The sequence below is a fragment of the Thalassophryne amazonica genome, chromosome 3 (genome assembly GCF_902500255.1).
Source record: "Thalassophryne amazonica chromosome 3, fThaAma1.1, whole genome shotgun sequence".
Classification (NCBI taxonomy): Eukaryota; Metazoa; Chordata; class Actinopteri; order Batrachoidiformes; family Batrachoididae; genus Thalassophryne; species Thalassophryne amazonica.
The window spans coordinates 52,776,840-52,798,882 of NC_047105.1; the positions used below are offsets into that span (position 1 = coordinate 52,776,840).

General features: G+C 43.1%; 1 protein-coding gene across 1 annotated transcript; it reads left to right on the forward strand.

The window, feature by feature from the left end:
• Window positions 1-6,971: 6,971 nt before the first annotated feature.
• On the forward strand, window positions 6,972-17,618 carry hyal2a (hyaluronidase 2a). The gene is made up of 4 exons (XM_034166290.1): window positions 6,972-7,247; window positions 8,240-9,212; window positions 13,320-13,409; window positions 17,145-17,618. Exons 2-4 carry the CDS (start codon window positions 8,283-8,285, stop codon window positions 17,535-17,537), a joined length of 1,413 nt encoding a protein of 470 aa, XP_034022181.1. The 5' UTR covers window positions 6,972-7,247; window positions 8,240-8,282; the 3' UTR covers window positions 17,538-17,618.
• The last annotated feature ends 4,425 nt before the right edge of the window (window positions 17,619-22,043 follow it).

Sequence of the window (22,043 nt, forward strand, 5' to 3'; positions counted from 1 at the left end):
ACCAATTACAGAAATGGACAACAGTCAATACACAAAAGTGTCGTGTGGGCAGGCTCGAAGATAGGAGACGCCTCTCCAAGGTAAGACCGGAACCACACGGCTTCCTCCGCCACAGGACCCCGGGAATACTGGAGCCGCCAAGTCCCGAACTCCCAGGTGGCCACTGCCTCCGCGCGTCGGACCTGGTACTGCTGGCGAGGGAAAAAGAACAGTTAGATGGGGGCGCGTTTGCACCCAGAACTCCGAACGGCAGGAAAGGTACCTCCACCTCTCGTTGGAACAGTAATCCAATAAACTAGCTCAGTCAAGAATATGTACTCTGTATGCTTCGATAAGTTACCTCTCCGGTAGAAACGATATCTCGGCGATGAGGTGGAGATGCCATCCTGCTGATATACCCCAGTGATAATTGCCGTCAGCTGTCTCAGGTGATGGGTGACAGCTGTTACCGAGGCTGCTCCTGTGGGGCGGCGGCGCCCTCTGGTGCCTGGAGCCCGCACTCCAGGCAGGGCGCCCTCTGGTGGTGGTGGGCCAGCAGTACCTCCTCTTCAGCGGCCCACACAACAGACGGGCGTTGTAGTTTGACCGTTCAGGGCAGTCCCTCTGCATGTGCTCACAAGAGCCGCAGACAAAACACTCCCCGCGGGCCAGTCTCCTTTGTCTGTCACTTAATTTTACTTTGGCCCTGCTCGTGTCCATAGCCTCCTCAGCAGGGGGAGCTGTAGCCCCACGGGGCCGTCTGGCAGTGAAGCGTGGGGACAACGTCTTATCGGAACCGGAAGGGGGAGGGACGGCTCGTACCCGGTCACGCCCCCCGGCCTGCTCCCGACGATGCTCAGTCAAACGGTTGTCTAAGCGTATAACCAAATCGACAAGCCCGTCAAAATCCCGCGGTTCCTCCTTCGCCAGTAGGTGCTCCTTGAGGACCGGTGACAGTCCATTTACGAAGGCGGCGCGGAGCGCAACGTTATTCCAGCCGGACCTCGCTGCCGCGATGCGGAAGTCGACTGCATACTCGGCTGCGCTACGGCGCCCCTGTCTTATCAAAAGCAGCACATTTGAAGCAGTCTCGCCTCTGTTAGGATGATCAAACACTTGTTTGAACTCCCGTACAAACCCAGCATAAGACGTTAGGAGCCGTGAGTTCTGCTCCCAAAGCGCCGTAGCCCATGCGCGTGCCTCTCCTCGAAGCAGATTGATAACATAAGCTACCCGGCTAGCATCTGAGGCGTACATGACAGGGCGCTGTGAAAAGACGAGCGAACACTGCATGAGGAAGTCCGCGCACGTCTCGACACAGCCCCCGTACGGCTCCGGAGGGCTTATGTAAGCTTCAGGGGATGGTGGGGGGGTTTGTTGAACGACCAGTGGTACGTCTGATTCAGGCCCAGGACCAGCCAGAGGAGGAGCTGCAGCAGCGCCCTGATCGTGCGCTTCCACCCTGGCGGCGAGAGCCTCCACTCTCCGGTTAAGGAGGACATTCTGCTCGGTCACTAAATCCAACCGAGCCGTGAAGGCGGTTAAGATCTGCTGCAGCTCACCCAACACGCCTCCTGCTGACGCCTGCGCTCCTGGCTCTGCCATTGGCCGTTCACGCTCGAGCTGACGCCCCTCGGAATCCATGACGATTGGCCGAGAAATCCTGTTGGGAAGGTGTCGTAGCACGGACCCACAACAGGGGGCGCAAATGAACGGACAATGAGTAAGCCAAAAGGTAACAATTTACTGTTGTGACAATACACAACTAAATGTACAGAAATTGCAAAGTCAATGAACACCAGGTGACGTGTGGGCAGGCTCGAAGATAGAAGACCCCGACGAGAGAGAGACCGCGTCCCACACGGCCTCCACCACCAACGGTCTGAAGAACACCGGAGCCGCCAAGTCCCGAATCCCCAGGTGACCTCTGTCTTCGGCTGTCGACCCTGGTACTGCTGGCAGAAAGCAGGAAAAAGATGAATGAGTGTAAATCCTTACACTCAGTGGTCTACAGTCTGTGCACAGTTAGGAGGAGAACCTCCACCTCCGAATCACACACTCGTGCAGCTCCTAGTGTGACCACTTATCTGTAGCGCGGTTGTCGTCGTCACGCTCCACGCCACTTCCCAGATAAGGGTGAACACCACAGGATACCGGCTGCAACAGAAGTTCAGAATCCTACACAACGTGTTAATCAGCAGAGAAAGTACCTCACGGTAGTCGATTTCTCGGCGAGGAGGTGGAGTCCCGATCCGGCTTTTAAGATGGTGATGATGATGATGAACGAGTGACAGCTGGTGCAGGGGATGAATGACAGCTGTCACTTCTTCAGGGTCCGGCGCCCTCTCGTGCTTGGAGCCCGCACTCCAAGCAGGGCGCCCTCTGGTGGTGGTGGGCCAGCAGTACCTCCTCTTCAGCGGCCCACATAACACTAGTCTCATGAACTGCTGTGAGACTGGGTTGCGCTTTTATGACGGGGGAACGAATTAATTTTGTGACGGGGGCATAAAATGTGAGATGATTGGAGGGGGAGGGTTATGGTTAGGGTCGGAGGCTTGACACTAGCACTATGGTTATGGTTAGAGTTAGGAGAAGGGGAAGATTAGAAATAGCAAAAAAAAAAAAAAAAGTCACGAAAATTGGGTGCTTTTCATGACATAGCCAAAAAAAAAAGAGTGAGACTAGGGTGGAAAAGCACCCTATTTTTGTTCAGTACGAATCCATTATGATCTCAGAACCACTACAATCTCGGTACCACGTATTAATGTCATACGTTTTCATCCATATCTCCCTTAATATTTGTCCTATTGTGCTAATGTGGTGTTCCTCATGTAATTCTCTTCAAGAATCATATATTGAATTTTATCGACAGCACACTAAAAAAGTGTAGCGAGTCCCGAAAAAGGGTAAATTTGTGCTCTCGGATCTCTGTACCACATGTATATATGTCATATGTTTTGATCCATAAGCATCATGCATTGAATTTTATCGACGGAACACACACACGCACACGCACACACACACACACACACACACACACACACACACACACACACACACACACACACACACACACACACACACACACACACACAAAGTGTAGCGAGTCCTGAAAACAGGACTAAATTTGTGTTCTCGGATCTCGGTACCACATGTATATATATGTCATATGTTTTGGTCCATAAGCATCATGTATTGAATTTTATCGACAGCACACACACACACACACACACACACACACACACACACACACACACACACACACACACACACACACACACACACACACACACACACACACACAAAAAGTGTAGCGAGTCCTGAAAAAAAAGGGGTAAATTTGTACTCTTGGGGGCATTGCAGAGGTGTCATTGAGCAGCGAGGGCTCAGTGACACTGTCTGGAGTATTGTTTTTTTTTTAGACAAACTTTTTAAGATGATAAAAAAAATTTTTGCAATTTTTGGACTATTACCCCTTTAATACCCCTTTCTGGTGTGCTGTCGAGAAAATTCAATATATGGTTCTTGAAGAGAATTATGTGAGGAACACATTAAAAAATTAGCGCGATAGGACAAATATTAAGAGAGATATGGATGAAAACCTATGACATGACTACATGTGGTTTCAAGAGCGTAGTGGTTCTGATAACGCGACAAAACCTGTCTTGAAGTTGAATGTGTGGCATAAGCTCACACACACACACACTCACCTTCAACCGCTTAGTCCAATTAAGGGTCAGGGGATGCTGGAGCCTATCCCAGGAGTCATGGCGTGTGAGGCGAGATACACCCTGGACAAGACGCCCGTCTGTTGCAGGGCCACATACAGACAAACAAACACATTCACACACACCGACACACACACTTACGGACAATTTAAAGTTTTCAGTTCACCTAACTTGCATGTCTTTGGATGTGGGAGGAAACCGAAGCACCCTGAGGGAACCCAAGCAAACACAGGGAGAACATGCAAACTCCACGCAGAAAGGCCACAGGTGGGAATTGAACCCCTGACCTTCTCGCTGTGAGGCAACAGTGTTGCCTCACAGCTAACCCACCATGTGACATGAGCTTTAAATATAAATACTAGGAGTGTCACAATAGTAAGTAAATTAAGTAAGTAAGTACATTTTATTTATATAGCACCTTTCACAGACAAGAGCCACAAGGTGCTTCACAACATAAAAGCAGAGTACACCACACAAAACATCAGACAATGGCCGAGACATAAAAACATAAAACATGACATAGGATAACAGAGCAGCCTAAAAGCTAAGCAAACGCTTGAGTAAAAAAGAAAGTCTTAAGTTGGCTTTTAAAAGTATCGACAGAGTCCAGTGAGCGCAGAGAGAGCGGGAGACCATTCCAAAGCCTGGGAGCAACAGCCTGGAAGGATCGCTCTCCTCTGGTTGCAAAATGGGTGCGAGGAACCATCAACAGATTTTGGTCCACAGACCTCAAAGCCCTGGCAGGGGCATAAGGCTGGATGAGGTCACAGATATAGGGAGGCGCCTGGCCATGTAGCGCTCTAAAAGTTAAACCCAAAATTTTAAAATTGGTCCTGAAGGACACTGGCAGCCAATGAAGCTCCTTTAAAATTGGGGAAATATGAGTCCTTCTGTTAGCTTGTGTCAGAATTCTTGCTGCAGAGTTCTGTAGCAACTGCAGTCGACGCAACTCCTTCTTGTTTAGACATGAAAACAAACTGTTACAATAGTCTAAACGTGTTGACACAAAAGCATGAATAATAAGCTCTAAATCATTTCGAGACACCATTTTCCTGAGCTTAGAGATGTTTCTTAATTGAAAGAAGCAATTCCTCGTCAGCTGTTTACAGTGCTGTACCAACGACATGTCTTTGTCAAAAATGACACCCAGGTTTTGAAGACATGATTTAGCAGACTGGCCCAGGTCTCCCAAGTACTGCTGAATACCTGGAATATGGGCATCAGGGGCAATAACCAATGTCTCTGTTTTGTCTGAGTTAAGCTGAAGAAAGTTATTCGTTAGCCATTGTTTAATTTCCGCCAAACAATGGAGGAGGGAATCAATCCTCTTAATCTCAGATGGCTTAAAGGAGCAGTAAAGCTGGATGTCATCCGCAAATAACTGGTAAGAGACATCAGTAAATCTTTGAATGATCCTACCTAAAGGGATCAAGTACAATAAAAACAAAATACATATATTTGTAATTACAATTCAATTACAAATACATGTATTTGTAATTGAACTATATGGTACACATGTTGCAGTTCTGTGCACAGAAGTGGATCTAAAATACACAGTACGACTGCACAGTATGATTATACACACGTGCACATTAGTTTCCATAAGTTACAGAAATTTCAGAGCTGCACTGCTCATGAATTAGTGTAAAATCTCACATATGAGATGGCTGCTGAATAGTGACACTGCATACAGTTATTTCAAATCTGCACAGAGTGAAGTTTAATTAAAAGAAAAGAAGTTTATATTTGCACTTTGTCTCACAGTGCCTGAGAGCAACTCTCTGCTGCTCACAATTTAAAGCTACTCTAAGTTTTGAACATGGGAGCAAACGCTGTCCTGCCAATATTACGCCGTTTTTAACCTTTTAAACATTATTTATGAGCTATGGTGTGAAGTGAACCTTGACTTTTGTGCACAGTGACACCCCTAAATACTCTTACCATCTCAACCAACAGCTTTTACTTTTTTAGATTATTTTGGATCCTATGGGTCAGAGCTCTTTATGAGTTACAGAAAAGAAGGTTTGAAAATGTGAAAACCAGAAAATTGGCTTATGGTAAATGGATAGTATTCATTATCCATGAGCCAATAGATAATTTTGACCAATTCAGTACTACTTAAGGAGGGGTGGTGGCCAAGTGGTTAATGTGCTTGGTTTCAGTGCAGAAGGTTTCGGGTTCAAAATCCCACCCCTGCCACCCTAACCCTGCCACAATTCTCCATGTAATGTGGAGTTGTGTCAGGAAGGGCATCCGGCGTAAAACCTGTGCCAATTCAACATGCAGATCCACCTTGGATTTGCTGTGGCGACCCCGAGTGCAAACAAGGGAGCAGCCGAAGGGACTCAGTACTACTTAAGGGGACTACATGACTCAATCCAGCCTCAGTGTACCATGACCTACACAAAAATGTATGATAACCATAACAAGGCGGTAGCTATAGCCAGGTAGGGGTCAATGAACAATTACACATGGGTTAAAATGTAAAAATGCTCTTTTCTTATTGAAAAGTGTACCACATTATTTGTCTGATCATAAAGATTCCAAAAAAAAAAAAAAAAAGATATTGTTTGGACTATCTATGATTGAATGTTATGAAGTTACTAGGTAAACACAGCAAAAATGGTGACAAAGGTCAATTTCAATTTGTTGGCTGCCCCGTTTTGTTTGGGGACACCATAGCGGATACAGCCAGATCCGGATTGGTATTTGGCACAAGTTTTACGCTGGATGCCCTTCCTGATGCAACTCCAGTGTAACCTGGAGAAACGCACACAGGTGATCTAAAGAGGTCTGTCAATTTCAGTTTGTATAGAATCAAAAGTTATAGTGCCTTTAAATTTGGTAAAGAAAAAAAAAGTGAAAATTATTGGTTGAGCTAATAGGATTAATAAATGGAATAGTTTTGACCTTGTTGAATGGTCTCCATATATATAAATTATATATATATATATATATATATATATATATATATATATATATATATATATGTGTATGTGTGTACCAGATTGAACTTTAGCTGTAAAGTCACCATGGCACAGTGGTAATTTGCGGTCATGATCTTTTTTTAGTGGTGGCACACTCTCCTGTTCTGAGCCTCTGCCAATCTTTGTACATCCCACTTGGTCTGTTCGTTCGGTGCTGTACTGATCTTTAAAACGCAAAAAGTCAAAGTCTGTGTTTAATTCAAAGCCCCGCTTTGATCTGAAGATGCGCAGAAGCGGATTACCGCCACCCCAGCAGTTCTCAGGATGTCCGTTTTGTGTCGCCACTCCCCTCTTTCTGCGCTCTGAATGGAACATCCTGCAGCGGTTTTGGCACTCGGCGAGTTCAACTGACAACATCGCAGGGGGTCTGAACTTTCCTTCACTTTACGAGGGGAGCCGCAAAGTGCAGATAGTAAAGTTTCTCCTTCGTACTTTTCTCATTCAAATGCGATGTACCTTCTCAGTTTCTCCACTTCATTTTGAAACAACGCAAAACGGAGTTTGGAGTCTCAACTTTTTGGGGGGGGAATGGTTCCTCTGTTTGCCAGTGAAGGTAAGTTCGTCCAGCTGTTTTCGCTTTAACAAAATAAGACGTCAACCCGTAAGGAGATATTTTCTACATTGTCTGAAATGTAACAGCGGGAATGTGGCGATAGCGCCAACAAAAACACATATAGGGAGACAAATCCTTTAAAAAAAGCATTCAGGGTTTTTTTATAACAGAAATTACAAAATAAGAATTAACGTCACAGGAAATGCAGAAAGAAAATCTTCAAGTCGTGCGCAAGACAAAGTGACTTTACAGCACGACGAAAGGGGCCACCTTTGGAAAAATGCTTTTTAATATTGGTTTAAAAATTCCTTCCAGTGGCTCAACAGAATGTCAAATGTGAAATATCATTTTCATAACAAAATATGCGAGATTCTCCACCTCTATTTAATACATACATACTGGAAAAAAAGATACTTTGGATCAACTTCAAAAAAATTATGTAATTGGTTACAGCTAATTTTTTTTAGTTTTTCACAATGTATATTTATGATTTGGTAAAGTGATTCCAGCAGATTTAAACTGGAAACCACAATTTTCCATTAGACCAATGTAAATACGTACTTTGAATGAAGTGCACTGATGTTTCACTTTTTTCAGTGGAAGTGCTGTATTCTGCTACTTGGTGTGGTATCAGTCTATCTCAAAATAAGAGGTTCAGTTGTCTTCACCTGTATCCATCAGAACCCAAAATTTCAGAGCTGAGTATGCAGTAGTTTTATGGAATTACTTATGGAAATTTTGCATACCCACTCACTCGTTTATCCATTCACTGAATCACTGACTGAATCCATTAATACTGTGGTTGCTGTTCTAAGTGCAAGGAAGCAAAATGGTATAAACCTGACTAACTACATGTTACTAAGTATTACTGCAACAGTTGCAAATACCTCTTAATTCCCAAACAAGTATACTTCCATTGGATTTGCATTTGTTAGGCAAGTAAAGCACATTTTTATTTATTTATTAATTTAGTTCTTCTTTGTGGCTTGTAGAGCAGAGAGAGACGGTCCTTTGTGTCACTTCACACCCGAAGACATGTTGAGCTGGACTCTGTCTGACTGGAAACGACTGCTGGTCATTGTTCTGCTGTGGGATCGCTGCTGGGCCTTGGGACTGAAACCCACAAGATGGCCACTGTACTCCAAAAAGCCTTTGCTTCTAGCTTGGAATGTCCCGACAGAAGACTGTGTTCCACGTCATGGTATTCACTTTCAGCTGGACCAGTTCCAGATTGTGGCTTCTCCCACTGAGGGCTTTGTTCGACAAAATCTTACTATGTTCTATAAGGACCGCTTGGGTAAATACCCATTTTTTGAGAAAGATGGAACGGCAGTAAATGGCGGGCTTCCACAGGTGGCCAATCTCAAGGAGCACCTGGACAAGATGCCAGAAGACGTGGGGAGGTATATACGTGAACCAGGGGTCAAGGGTTTGGCAGTTATTGACTGGGAAGAGTGGCGTCCCCTCTGGATACGTAACTGGGATGTCAAAGATGTTTACCGCAGACATTCTCGTGAGCTGGTGCGCCAAAAGAATCGAACTTGGCCTTCAGAGCAGGTGGCAAAAGTGGCCCAACAGGAGTTTGAGATGTCTGCCCGGAAATTCATGCTGGAGACATTGAAGTATGCCAAAAACTTGAGTCCCAACCAACTGTGGGGGTTCTACCTGTTCCCAGACTGCTATAATCATGACTATCGGCGGACCTTGGAGAACTACACAGGCCGCTGTCCGGATGTGGAAATATCTCGTAACGAACAGCTGAAATGGTTGTGGACTGAGAGTACAGCCCTCTTCCCCTCTGTCTACATGGACATTGTGCTGCGGTCTTCAGCGTCTGGAAGGCGATTTGTTCGGAACCGTGTAAAGGAGGGGATGCGTTTGGCATCATCAGGAGAAGGTTTGGCACGTCCGGTATTTGTGTACACCCGGCCAACCTACACCAATTCACTGGATCTGCTGACTGAGGTGACTTTCTAACTTTAGAACTTCATGAATTTAGTAACACTTTCCTGAAGGATTTACTTCTGCAGACAATCCCAAAGTGGCTGTCTACCGCTTGATGAACCGTTTCCTATAAAACATTATTTAACATTATTGTGTGCCTTTTCACAAGCGAAAAACCAGTTTACATGACTTCAGTATTCACTTTTGTAAACATTTGCACACTCATTCACAGTTTTTGCTTTGAAATGATTTGACAGTGTGGTAATTGGCTTATTATTATTATTACAAGTGGTCACCCATTCGCTACGCTCACTAACTGGACACGTTTCTGTCATATTAATGAAACTTCAGATCAATCTCTTAAGTGTAAGTGATTACACAGTCTCATAGAGACTCTGCATATAACGTGGAGATAGTGTCTATAAGGCTTCTATTGTAACCACCCCGGTAGCACACAGCCAAACAGTTTTTTGCAGTATAAGAGTTAATTGCTGTAAACGGAAACTTGGGATTTCAACATGAATTGTACCATACTGGAGTGCTATCCAGTTTGCAGGTCTTGTGCAGGCCACTAAAGGCCTAACCAGTATTGTATCAACAGTTACATCCTGTTTCCAGTGCTCTTTGTAGGTAACAGTCCGACGCTTAAAGCATAGGGGAAATATCCCTGTCTTCCCATGGGAGGAAGGGATTCGAGCGTTGAGATCTAAATACCCTCTGGTCGCCCTGTGGGACATGATGGGTGGATGGTCCACACTGGGACGAGCTTTCAGACAGAGCGGAGAGTGGCTACAGACAGTCGTTAATCATTATTTGTAAGATGATGATTATTTTATCTTACCAGTGGACTCAGCTGACTGCATTGCAATGTTAAAAATGGCCTGCTGTCAACATCAGTTAAAGTTAACAAAGCCTTTAATGGCATTGGATGCCAGAATCTGACATCTATTCCACAGATTTTGAGTACTTTTGACATAACAAAAGTCAGGCATTACACTCCACTTTGAATATATTTTTGTACTACAGTTGCAGATGGGCTTTTTTGTTAAATGATCTCTCACTGTTTACGTTGGTGCTGTTACTGAAAACTCCTGATTAATTCCTATTTCACACCGGACATCTATGTTGTTGAAGGCAATGTGTAATTTAAAACAACTGTGTAAAACTTTGTGATGATTCTTAATGTGATCTGCATAACAGGTTTGTCAGAGAGCAGTTTAAGATGCCCACTGTGCTGCGCCTGAAGCAGAGCTAATGATTTAGGGCTACTAATTTGCGGTCTGCAGGCCACGTTTGGCACGGCTTCCTTTTCCGTGAACAGGGTTTAATGCGGTGTCTGGAATTAAACTCTGAAGAAAATGTTGGTGCACATGCACCTTGAAATCTGTTAATGGTGACCAGTGGTGGGCACAGTTCCGCTAATCCGCTAACCGTTAATTATCAAAGATAATGTTTTCATTATCGGATTAGTTTTTCAAATAACTTTGAAAACCATTATCGGACTATTATCTTCCAATAAGTTTTGGTCTGATAATTTTTAGACCGCTAACATATGTGGTATACAAAGCTGAATAGCTACAAACATTTATAAAAGTTTGAATCAGTTGAGTAGTTCTACCCTCTGTAAACAGAGGAGAACTGGTTCCAGAAGAAGCCGCTCTATCCTCTGCAGACAAAGGAGAACTGATCACAAAAAAGAAAAAATTTTGTTTCTTTTGACCCCATACTAATACGCTGGCAATAGCACCCAAATCATCCAGAGGCATACAGGTTTAACTTATGGTTAAAATTTTAACCAAACTAATTTCGGACAAGTTATTTAAATTGTCACGTCTGAGGTTTATAAAGTGAAAATATCAGATATATGTTTTAGTTTTAAAATAATGCACTAATTTTAAAGGTTTTAGTGTGGAGATGCTGTGCCCAGGTGCATTATGGGTGTCTCAGTACATTCACGACAGAAGAAATGCATTTGAGACGCTCTGATCAGGCTCCAGACGGACAACAGCATTAAACTCTTTGTATATTGTGCCCAAAACTCTCGTAAATATATTCTCTGACTGAGTTTATAGTTGTTATTGCATTTGTGTTTGCGTTTATTAAATTCCACGCATCTTAAACGTAGCAGACACGGATTATCTGGAATTTTGTTTTGGCAAATTTTCACGGTCTCTACTGCCATCTACTGGCCAGTAGTGTTCATGGCAGTATTCGCCCTAAAGCTGGGCAGACACTGTACAATATTTTCAATCACTGTACTCGGCTACAGCTCAAACTGTACAACAAAACCGCATGGTGTAAAAGTTCAGAGCGCACGATTTATGTTCTCACACACGTTGTACGTTCAAAAACCACGTCGGACTTGTGTTTCCAGAAGCAAAACGTAAACAAGCTTTTTTTTCAATCTTTATTTACATTTCTTATTTTTACAAAAACTCTTGATGGGAGACATCAAAGTTAAAAAAAACATTACAAGACTTTATATGAGTTGAAGAAAGGGGGGGAAGAAATAGAAGCTGCTCTCCCAAAGAGATGATCACTGTTTATGCTCTCTCTTGTGTTTGCACATGGACAGTGCGAGAGGTTGGATGCTTGTAGCGCTTCAGCAGCGGGATACTCTCACAACGGTCGACCAGAATATCAAACAGGTTTGATTTTCATCCGGCCATACGATTGCCGATCAGGAGGTGGTCGTGAAAGGTTTAACGCAGCTCGTTACTCCATGTATACTACATGATGCAGGACACGGGATAAACCTGAAACTGCGCGATCCAAAAAATTCTCGCACGAGTGAAAAATCGGCTGAAAAAGGGCTAAAACTCACACAGTGTAAGCCCAGTTTAAGTACTGAACGTCTGGCACCAGTAGATCATGGCAGTGTTCTATTTATTTTGACTGCGGTTATATCAGACGGTTATCTAATTACAACTAAAAAAATGGCATATTTTACAAAAGCACATTTATCTGTAAACACCAACACACGACACACCTCACATTAACGTGTTGGTGTTTACATAGAATGAATGAGTCAACCAATCAGTGTTAGCGGAGGCACATTTTACCCATAATCCTTTTCCATCTGTCTGTGTTTGTTACAAAACTTCAGAATTAGTGCATTATTCAACATTAAAAGATATATGTTATATTTTAACTTTGTACAAATGACAGAATTGACATTAATGGAGATATTCTATCAGTATTAATTTTATTTATACACCAAAACATAAGTCACCACTGCTTAATTTTCTAAGACCTCCGCCTGACGGCAGCACTGTTATTGAGTAGAGAGTTGAGTTTCGCTGCTTCTCTCAACTGCTTCGCTGCTGGAAGCTATGTAGTAAACAGGAGCTTCCAGCAGGAGGCAGGACGCACAGGCAGAAGTACTGGCTCATTGTTTGGATCAGTGGCTGCCTTTGATGCTACCAGAAGCGATTGTGGTGTTAAAACTCAAAATCAGCTTGTTAGTAGTTGCAAGTGTACTGGAGACAATACTGGAATTTATCGGTTATCTGTAACCTCCGCTAAATTTTTGGGTGGTTTATCGGTTTAGCTTTATAAAATATAACTTTTCAATTAGCGGATTATCTGTTATCGAAGTTAATTTTTTTGGTTATCTGTGCCCACCACTGGTCCTGACTGAAGGAATTCTGACAATAAATATCCACATTAAATTTTGCTTTTACTCAAACATAATGTTTGCATCCATACATTTGGTGGTAGGGAGGGAGCGAACCAAGGTTCACTATTAATCACAGCATGGCTCAAACCTTCAGAACTTCCACTGTGCATGAAGCTATAGGTCTCAGCTTTTCCTTATCAGCAGCAACAGTGATTTCCTGTTCAACCAGCATACAGACACTCAGATACCTTTCATTTGTTTGGAATGAGCCTGATGGGCGTTAGATAAGCTCAAAATCTTGCCAACACCCTATAGACTGTTTCCTTATGGGACAATGAACAGATAACAATCTGTAATGTGCTTCACACCACTCTTTTGCCTCACTATTACTTTATGGTAATATTTACAGGACTTGAATGCTCATTTACTGTTTGTTCATCATCTACTGTTAAGAACACACAGTTCAAGGTTAAACATGAAATGCTGATATGTTCTGTCATATATTACAGATGGACCTCATCTCCACCATTGGGGAGAGTGTGGCTTTGGGAGCAGCTGGAATTATCTTCTGGGGAGAAGCTGTGTTTGCAGGCAGCAGAGTAAGGAACCATACACAGAAATTATTCATCTGCTGCATTATTTAGTTGTTTAAAGTAAGGTCACGGTGGTGGCAGTATCATGGTGTGCAGATGCTTCTGTTCTGTTGTGAGGATAAAATGAAGGCAGTAAAATACAGGGTAGTCCTGATGCAGCCCACAAGAAACCAGTAAACTGGAAAGTGTTTTTTTTCCCAGCAAGATAATGATTCAAAGAAGCAAGCCAAATCTGCACAGCTGTGCCTTTTTAAAAACAACAGTAGTAATGCTTCGGGCAGCATGGTGGGTTAGTGGTTAGCACTGTTGCTTCACAGCAAGAAGGTCATGGGATCGATTCCCACCTGTGGCTTTTCTGTGTGAAGTTTGCATGGGTTCCTTCCGGGTGCTCCGGCTTCCTCCCATATCCAAATGACATGTGGGTTAGGTGGATTGGAAACTTTAAATTGTCCGTAGGTGTGCGTGCAGGTGTGGTTGTGTTGGTTTGTCAATATGTGGTCCTGTGACAGACTGGCATCCTGTCCAGGATGTGAGTATTCATGTATTTGAGTCACAGTGTGAAAATTTGAGGGTATTCACGCTTAATCACTTGAGCAAATTTGCAAAGAAGGAAAATAAAATGTACTTCTTAAAAACAGCAGAGAAAAAGTATGTAATAAATAGTGATGTGATGGGGAAGTTGTACACATTTTTTTTTATTTTAAATCATTGGAAGAATGGACAGCTACACAGAGCTTTTCTTATGCTAATCACTCTGGTGTCTCATACATTACCACACAACATTGTCTTCACTGTTTTTAATTCAACACGCAACAGGCAGCAACTGGTGAACCTCATTCACTCACAGTAATGGTGTCAGAATTAAAACTCACCTGGTCTTTAACACATGTATACTCTGTTCACAATGTCATAACAATGGAAGAAGCATAAAATCCCACAAAAATAATGACTATGTACAATTTTCAGCAGGGCCGTTGCTGTCCAGCTCCCCTGCCCCCAGAGTTAAAAACCTCCTCTGGTCGCCACAATATTATATATCTTGGGTCTCAGTTCACAATTCAGTCATTTGGTTGTTTTTCATATACAGAAATATATATATATATATATATATATATATATATATATATATATATATATATATATATATATATATATATATATATATATATATATACGCGCGGAATTCCTCCGCACGTCTGTCTCAATGTGCCGAAAAAGTGCTGATGTCCACGTCTTTTCACAATTCCTGTGCTAGCCAGATGACATCCCGGATAAAACACAGCATCCAGTTTGGAAATGAATGGCACATTCCACTGTTACAGGAGTTTTTGTCATGGAAAGAGGAGCGGAGGCTTCGCGCGTCGCGGCGGTGCCGCATGGCGCGAAGCAACGCCGTGATGAAGCCTCACAGGACATGTTCTGGCATGTCCAGGCACATCCACAATTTCTCGGATAATCACTCGATGGAAAAACCACCGACAGCTGTCTGAACGCCATCTCAAAGCCGTCCTGTGAGACCAAAATGGAGGTGGTTTTGTCTCGCTCCAGTAGAGAATCCATCGTGACGCGTGAAGCCTTCGCTCGGCTTTCCATGACAAAATCTCTTGTTAAAAGTGAAATCTGCCGGAAAATGGTTGATGTCCAGCTCTTGTGATAACCAGAGAAATTGTACACGATGGTCACGGATCCATACAGCCATCCGTTTAGAAATGAAATTGTTATGTTTTGGATGCGGGCGGAGAACCGACCCAGCGTTTGAAGGACCCAGCATAAAATAAGCAGAGCACGGGTCAGAGGATAACAGAATTTAATAAACATAACAGTGAGTGATATTAAATAACTAAACAGTCCGCGGTCTGGTGAGGTGAAAACACGGCGCGCTCTCAGCAGCGCAGACGGTCCGGAGCCACAGCAGTTCGGACCCAGGGACCCCGCCGACACCCCCCAGGTGGCCACGACAAACCGAGTCTGTGAAGAAAGAAAACATGAGGTGAGTCCAACTCCACACAGAGAGACACAACTCAAAGGTGCACGCAATCAGCAAACACTTCCTGGCTTAAATCTATACATCAGCTTCTTACCCTGCAGGCACGGAACAACTCAGTTCAAATCTCCACTGCAGCAGAAGCTGATTAGACAATTAGCATAACGTGACAGCTCACCAACACAAGGTGTGAGGGACACCAAATCCACTGTCATTACTTCATAAAAGTCACCAAAACCAAATTACCTCAGGAAGTGTGCTGAAGAGCGTGAGACCTCACCCAATCCTCCTTCACAGACTGTGGCGTCAAACCTGGAGCGGTCTCTGCGTCCGTGATGGTGAGATTGTTCTCCTGACGTCGATCTCACACGTCTGCTCACAAGGTCGAGTCTCTGGCAATCACACACTGTGCATTCAAGGTTTAAATGCAGCAATCTCTGATTATGACAAAATACACCACAGCTGTGAGTCCTGATGACCTGGTGTTCAGGGTGAGGTGAGGTCCTGATGCTCAGCCACTCAGTCCTGAATGCATACCACCTGGTGGGAGAAACAGAAAACAAAAACCAAACCAGCCAAACACCCCAGCCCACAACAGAAATGGTCGCTCAGCCTGTCGATGGCGGCTTTGGAGCGAGGCGCACCACCAGTCGCTCTGGGCCGTCCTTAAAGCAACAGTAACACTCCGTAATCTCTTTGAAGCCCATAAAATTTTCACCAAAAACCATCTGAATTTCTCGAATGGTGTCCACTTTGATGTCCCTCACAGTTTCTGAAAAAATTTTGATCAAGCAAAGTGGCAGTCTCTGAGCCATTCCTAAACAATGAAAAAAAACGACGAGAGGGGTGGACCACTCCTCACTCAAAGCCTGTTCACAGGCGAATGACGCAACCGACAGGCGTGAAAAAATTCACGCATGCGCACGAAGGTTCAAGCTTGGCTGACGCAATCACACGTGATTCAAATCCATATGGTTTTTGAAAAAAATAATAAGGTCGGATACTTTTCTAATAGTCCTCGTAAACCAGATATGTGCAGTCACAGGACAAAAAAGTCCCAATGTTTTTGTATTGTTTTCCATCTAATAAAATGGATTTTTCACTCACATCTGATACAATGTCCCATCCGATCACAATGTATTTCCATTAAAAAGCCCAAGCAGTCTGGATGTGCACAGTAACAGAGGTACAGATTAAAGTTCAGTGCTGACACTTGCCGATTTGAGGAACGTGGGATTGGAGTCATTTCTGTGATTAAAAGCCCGACTATTGTTTTTTTCCACGCCGTGCTCAGACCGGGACCCGCAGCCTGGACGTGCACCTGTTAAATCAGACACAAAAGGTTGTGATTTGACACTTTTCTGCTTTCACTGTTTCATCTGCCATCATATTACAATAATTTTTGCAGTGTGCATGCTGATTACAAATGGATCAGAAAAGTCCTGTCTCTCAATTAAGGCACTCTTTTCAAGACACTTCATTTGCATTGTCCCAGTCCTCTCAGTTGTAAATGGGTAGTGGCCTTTGACTTGGGAACTGACCTGTGATGGACTGGAGTTTTGTCCAGGAAGTGTCGTAGAGTCTCATCTGCTTCCCTCATTAGTATCCGGGGATAAGCACCTGCTTGATGGGCCTCAGGGCCTGTATACGAGTTACTGCTATTTTCTTCAAACAGAAGTAATTTATTTCAGTAATTAATAAACCTGAAATCTTCATCATTTTATATTATTTCAGTTGTTTTTTCTTTCTTTCTGCAGAACAGCTGCTCTGAGCTGGATGCGTACTTGCGGGGTCCTCTGCGGAAATACCTCCTCAATGTCTCCACGGCAGCAGAACTATGCAGCCAAAGTTTGTGTGGTTTGCATGGCCGCTGTCTGCGCAAGAATTCCGACAAGGATGTTTATTTGCATCTTAGCCCCCTCAATCACAGTGTTGTCAATCACAATGGCAAGCTGACGGTCAGTGGTCAGCTCAGTGAAATAGAGAAGATGGCTTTTCAAGCGGACTTTCAGTGCCAGTGCTATAGCGGCTATCAGGGTGAGGGTTGTGATCAGAGTGACCCTCTGTACTACAAAGGGGCTGCATCTCAACCTGTGGCATCAGTTATAAAATGTGCCATCTTACTGATTATATCACTGTTGCTCTGTTAATGCACCAAACAAGCAGTAGATTTCTTGTAAAATACACAATTTTTTACAAAAGTTTACATCTTGGCTAACATCCCAGTTTTCACCAAAAAGAAGGTTTCTGGTTCAAGACCACCCCTGCTCATTCTCCATGCAATGTGGAGTTGCATCAGGAAGGGCATCTGGCATACAGTACATCTGGAAAGTATTCAGAGTGCTTCACTTTTTCCACATGTTACAGCCTTATTTCAAAATGGATGAAATTCATTTTTTTCTTCAAAATTCTACAGACAATACCCCATAATGACAATGTGAAAAAGTGTTTTTTTTTTTTTTTTTTTTAGATTTCTGCAAATTTATTAGAAATTAAAAAAAACCAAATAAATCACATGTACATAAGTATTCACAGCCTTTACCATGAAGCTCAAAATTGAGCTCAGGTGTATCCTGTTTCCACTGATCATTCTTGAGATGTTTCCACAGCATAATTGAAGTCCACCTGATTGGACATGATTTAGAAAGGCACACAATTGTCTACATATAAGGTCCCACAGTTGACAGTGCATGTCAGAGTACAACCAAGCATGAAGTCAAAGGAATTGTTTGTAGAACTCTGAGACAGGATTGTCTTGTGGCCAAATCTGGGGAAGTGTACAGAAACATTGCTGCTGCTTTGAAGGTCCCAATGAGCACAGTGGCCTCTGTCATCTGTAAGTGTTGATCCACTAGGACTCTTCCTAGAGCTGGCTGCCCATCTAAACTGAGCAATCAGGGGAGAAGGACTTTAGTCAGGGAGGTGACCAAGAACCTGATGGTCACTCTGTCAGGGCTCCAGCATTCCCCTGTGGAGAGCAGAGAACCTTCCAGAAGGACAAGCATCTCTGCAGCAATCCACCAACCAGGCCTGTAAGGTAGAGTGGCCAGACAGAAGCTACTCCTTCGTAAAAGGCACATAGCAGCCCACCTGGAGTTTGCCAGAAAGCACCTGAAGGACTTTCACACCAAGAGAAACAAAATTCTCTGGTCTGATGAGACAAAAATTAAACTCTGAAGTGAAGGCAAGGCATCATGTTTGGAGGAAACCAGGCACCATCCCTACAGTGAAGCATGGTTGTGGCAGCATCATGCTGTGGGGATGTTTTTCAGCGGCAGGAACTGGGAGACTAGTCAGGATTGGGGGAAAGATGAATGTCATAATGTACATAGACATCCTGGATGAAAACCTGCTCCAGAATCCGGTTGAATCTATTTGAACATCTCTGGAGAGATCTGAAAATAGGCTGTGCACCGACGCTCCCCATCCAACCTGATGGAGATTGAGATGTGCTGCAAAGAGGAATGGGCAAAACTGACCAAAGATAGGTGCACCAAGCTTGTGGCATCATATTCAAGAAGACTTGAGGCTGTAATTGCTGCCTAAGGTGCATTAACAAAGTACTGAGCAAATGATGTGAATACTTATGTACGTGTGATTTCAGAATTTTTTATTTTTAATAAATTTGCAAAAGTTAAAAAAAAAAACTTTTCATGTTGTCATTATGGGGTGTTGTGAGTGTATTTTTTTAGGGGGACAAAATTAATTTTGTAACATGCAGAACCATGTCAAACAATGTGTAAAGTCAGCTACAATTATTTCCATATAAAGTTATTTAAACATAATAGTAACAAGATAAATTTTCCTTGTGATTAGTAGGGTGAACATAGTGGATTCTTAACATTTTTAAGAGTTGAAAGTTTGATGTCAGGCATTTTAATACAGATTAAGGCCTTATTTTTAGATTAACATTTAATGCCTTTTAGGGCTTTTAAAGGATCCGTGAGAACCCTGTGATAGATACATATGTGGGAAAGTGAACCTCCTATTTTGGGCTGTGTTAGCATAATAATGACCATAATAACATAAAATAAAAACGCCTGTCAAGTTGCTTGTGAAGCCTTGCTGTTAATTGCAGGGTCCTGATGGGTGCTCAGGCTTCTCTTGCTTGTATTTTAGCTTTTCTTCACTTTGTCAGATTCTCAGTTGGTTAACAGTTTATCTACACCAAAATAAACAAGATGGAATATTATAGAAATTAATTGAGCTACTTTTAAAAGCTTCTGAATTAGTCGTTGGCCTAATTTGTATGGGGAGAAAATCTAAAGAATTAAAGCAAGGCTTCTGGAGCAAAGCTTTGGGTCTTCACAAGTCAGGCTCTTCCTTAGGACCCATCTCAGAAAAATTGACGGTACCATGATGAACTGTATAGTATGTTTATTCAAAAATATAAGAAGCTGGGGACAATACAGACTTAAGTTTTAAAGTTAGTAGCTGAGATTTATGTAAATTTGTGCCTGCAGCTGTTGGTGCTTGAGTTTACAGGCTAGGAGCAAGAGGTATAGTTTAATTATTTTATTTTAGTTGTAAAGTATGGATGGTGCAAAGGTAAACTTTTCCAAATATCACTGTGTAAATGGTAACGTATAAGTTGATTTTTTTTTTTTTCCCCATTCTTGCTGGAAATAACCTCATGTTTACATGTTAGTTCTTCTCCCTCGTATGATCATTCACCTTTTCTCAAGCTGTCAACTTGCCTATCACAGCGAAACAAATGAAATGGTGCATGTCAACAAGTGTTTTAAAAGTTACATTGGTGCACTTAAGGGCCCCTTCACACATAGTGCGAAGTTTGGTCGACGTCTGGTCGATTACAGCGAAACAGTTCGAAATTAGCGCACCACGAAACTTTGCGCCAGCGGGCAGGCATCCATGAAACCAGTGCGAGAGTTTGTGCACACGTTGGTGTCTTTCAAGCAGGAACAGTGCAAGGTGCAGCACATGGAGCCACTTATGTGGAAGAAATAAAAAATAAAACCAGCTGGTACCTGTGGAACCACATCGCACCGCTTATGTGGAATAAATAAAAAAAATAAAAACCAGCTGGTGTCTGTGGAACCACATCATGCCACTTATGTGGAAAAAAAAAACACACCACCCACTGGACATGAACTTGCACCTTTCAAAAGCTCTGATTGCCAGTCAGAGACTACTACTGAGCTACGGAGCTGTTCTTTGAAAGCTGCAGGAAGCTGCCTCATATCAGGAAGGACATTGAAGTATTACAAAAAAAAATTTAAATCACACACCATATAAAAACACCACATTTATCAAGCGAGCAATACAAATATGATCCGTCTGTTCCTCTGGTGACGACCCATGGTCACAGACATACAGTCATGAAATGAATGAGAAGCAGTTCACTCATTCATGTCCACATCTGCTGGCGTGTCTCGTGGACAACGTGCCGCAGGACACCGCGTCATGTGGAACAGAGCTCACGTGGGTGATGTGACAGTGAGATCGCCTGCTGCGTGGTCTGATTTGATGGTCCGTTTCAACCTGGGAGCAGCCTGTCCATGTGTGCGCGTGCTCACTTGCTGCAGCACGTCACCACAGTGATATATATTTTTATTTATGTCCTCTTGATAACAGCAAACAGACACACGCGCATCACAGTGGGCAGTTGTTTGTCCATGTCCTTCGAAACACAGTACGTGGTGTCCAACTGGGATGTCCAGATCCACAGATTTCCACAGCCACTTCAGTGGGAGGGCACACCTCCATTTGTCTAAGTCCTACACACTTGCATGGGACTTAGACAAATTTGTCTGCGAGTACGAAAGTGATTGTCTACAGTCTGTTGTCGTGCCAAGAGTGTGACAGGCCACACATTTTCTAAGTGCCATGCGAGCTGTGTTAGATGTTTGTGAGTGTCACCTAGAATTTGGCCGGCACCTGCTGCGAGAGGGTGCGATGGGTTCCCATAATGCACACTGTGTCTTTCAGGCACGTGTGTGCACAAATAGTTATAGCAACAGATGTACAAGGCGTTGGAGGCAGGGGTGACATTACACGGTTTGCACACGATTCCTGCATCATGCGCACTAAGTGTGCACTTCGTCCAAACTTCACACTGTGTGAAGGGGCCATAAACATGGCAGCGCAGCCTGATCTTTACAACTGACATCTCACGTTTTTTAATAGAGACGAATACAGTATTATAATTTATTTGAATGTATTTTTTAGTGTCTAATATTTTTTGTCCAAAACATGACTACTAGTTTTCTTTTAAATGAGATGTGCAACATAGCTCCATTTGTTTACAATAATTACAATAAAAAAGCTTCCTTTTTCCTCATCAGATGCAACTGATCAAATTTGTGACACTTTGACAATGTCGTCTGTGTATATTAAAGCTGTTCACTGCTGTTTTCTTAAAGTAAATAAACATTTTAACTTAAAATCTGTTGTAATTCTTAAGCAGGAACTTACTTCAGTGAATCTTAAGGTTTTATCGTTGTGGTGGTTTCTTTTGACTCAGTTTTTGGGGAAACTGAGCTACTAATCCTCAGGGAGGGGACACATTTGCAGCCTGCAGCCCCTCATATAATTGTAGGGTTTTAAGCCAAGAGTTATTTTTTATCTGCTTTTACCATGACTTAAGGGATATGTTTAAATTTAGAGGTTAAATTTCTGATTCCGTGTAAAGTAGA

Excerpts from the sequence above, each read along its gene's own strand:
- hyal2a (XM_034166290.1), top strand. The coding sequence starts at position 8,283 with ATGTTGAGCTGGACTCTGTCTGACTGGAAACGACTGCTGGTCATTGTT. Across the intron at positions 9,213-13,319 it reads CACTGGATCTGCTGACTGAG|ATGGACCTCATCTCCACCAT; the intron begins GTGACTTTCTAA and ends CATATATTACAG. Across the intron at positions 13,410-17,144 it reads CTGTGTTTGCAGGCAGCAGA|AACAGCTGCTCTGAGCTGGA; the intron begins GTAAGGAACCAT and ends TTCTTTCTGCAG.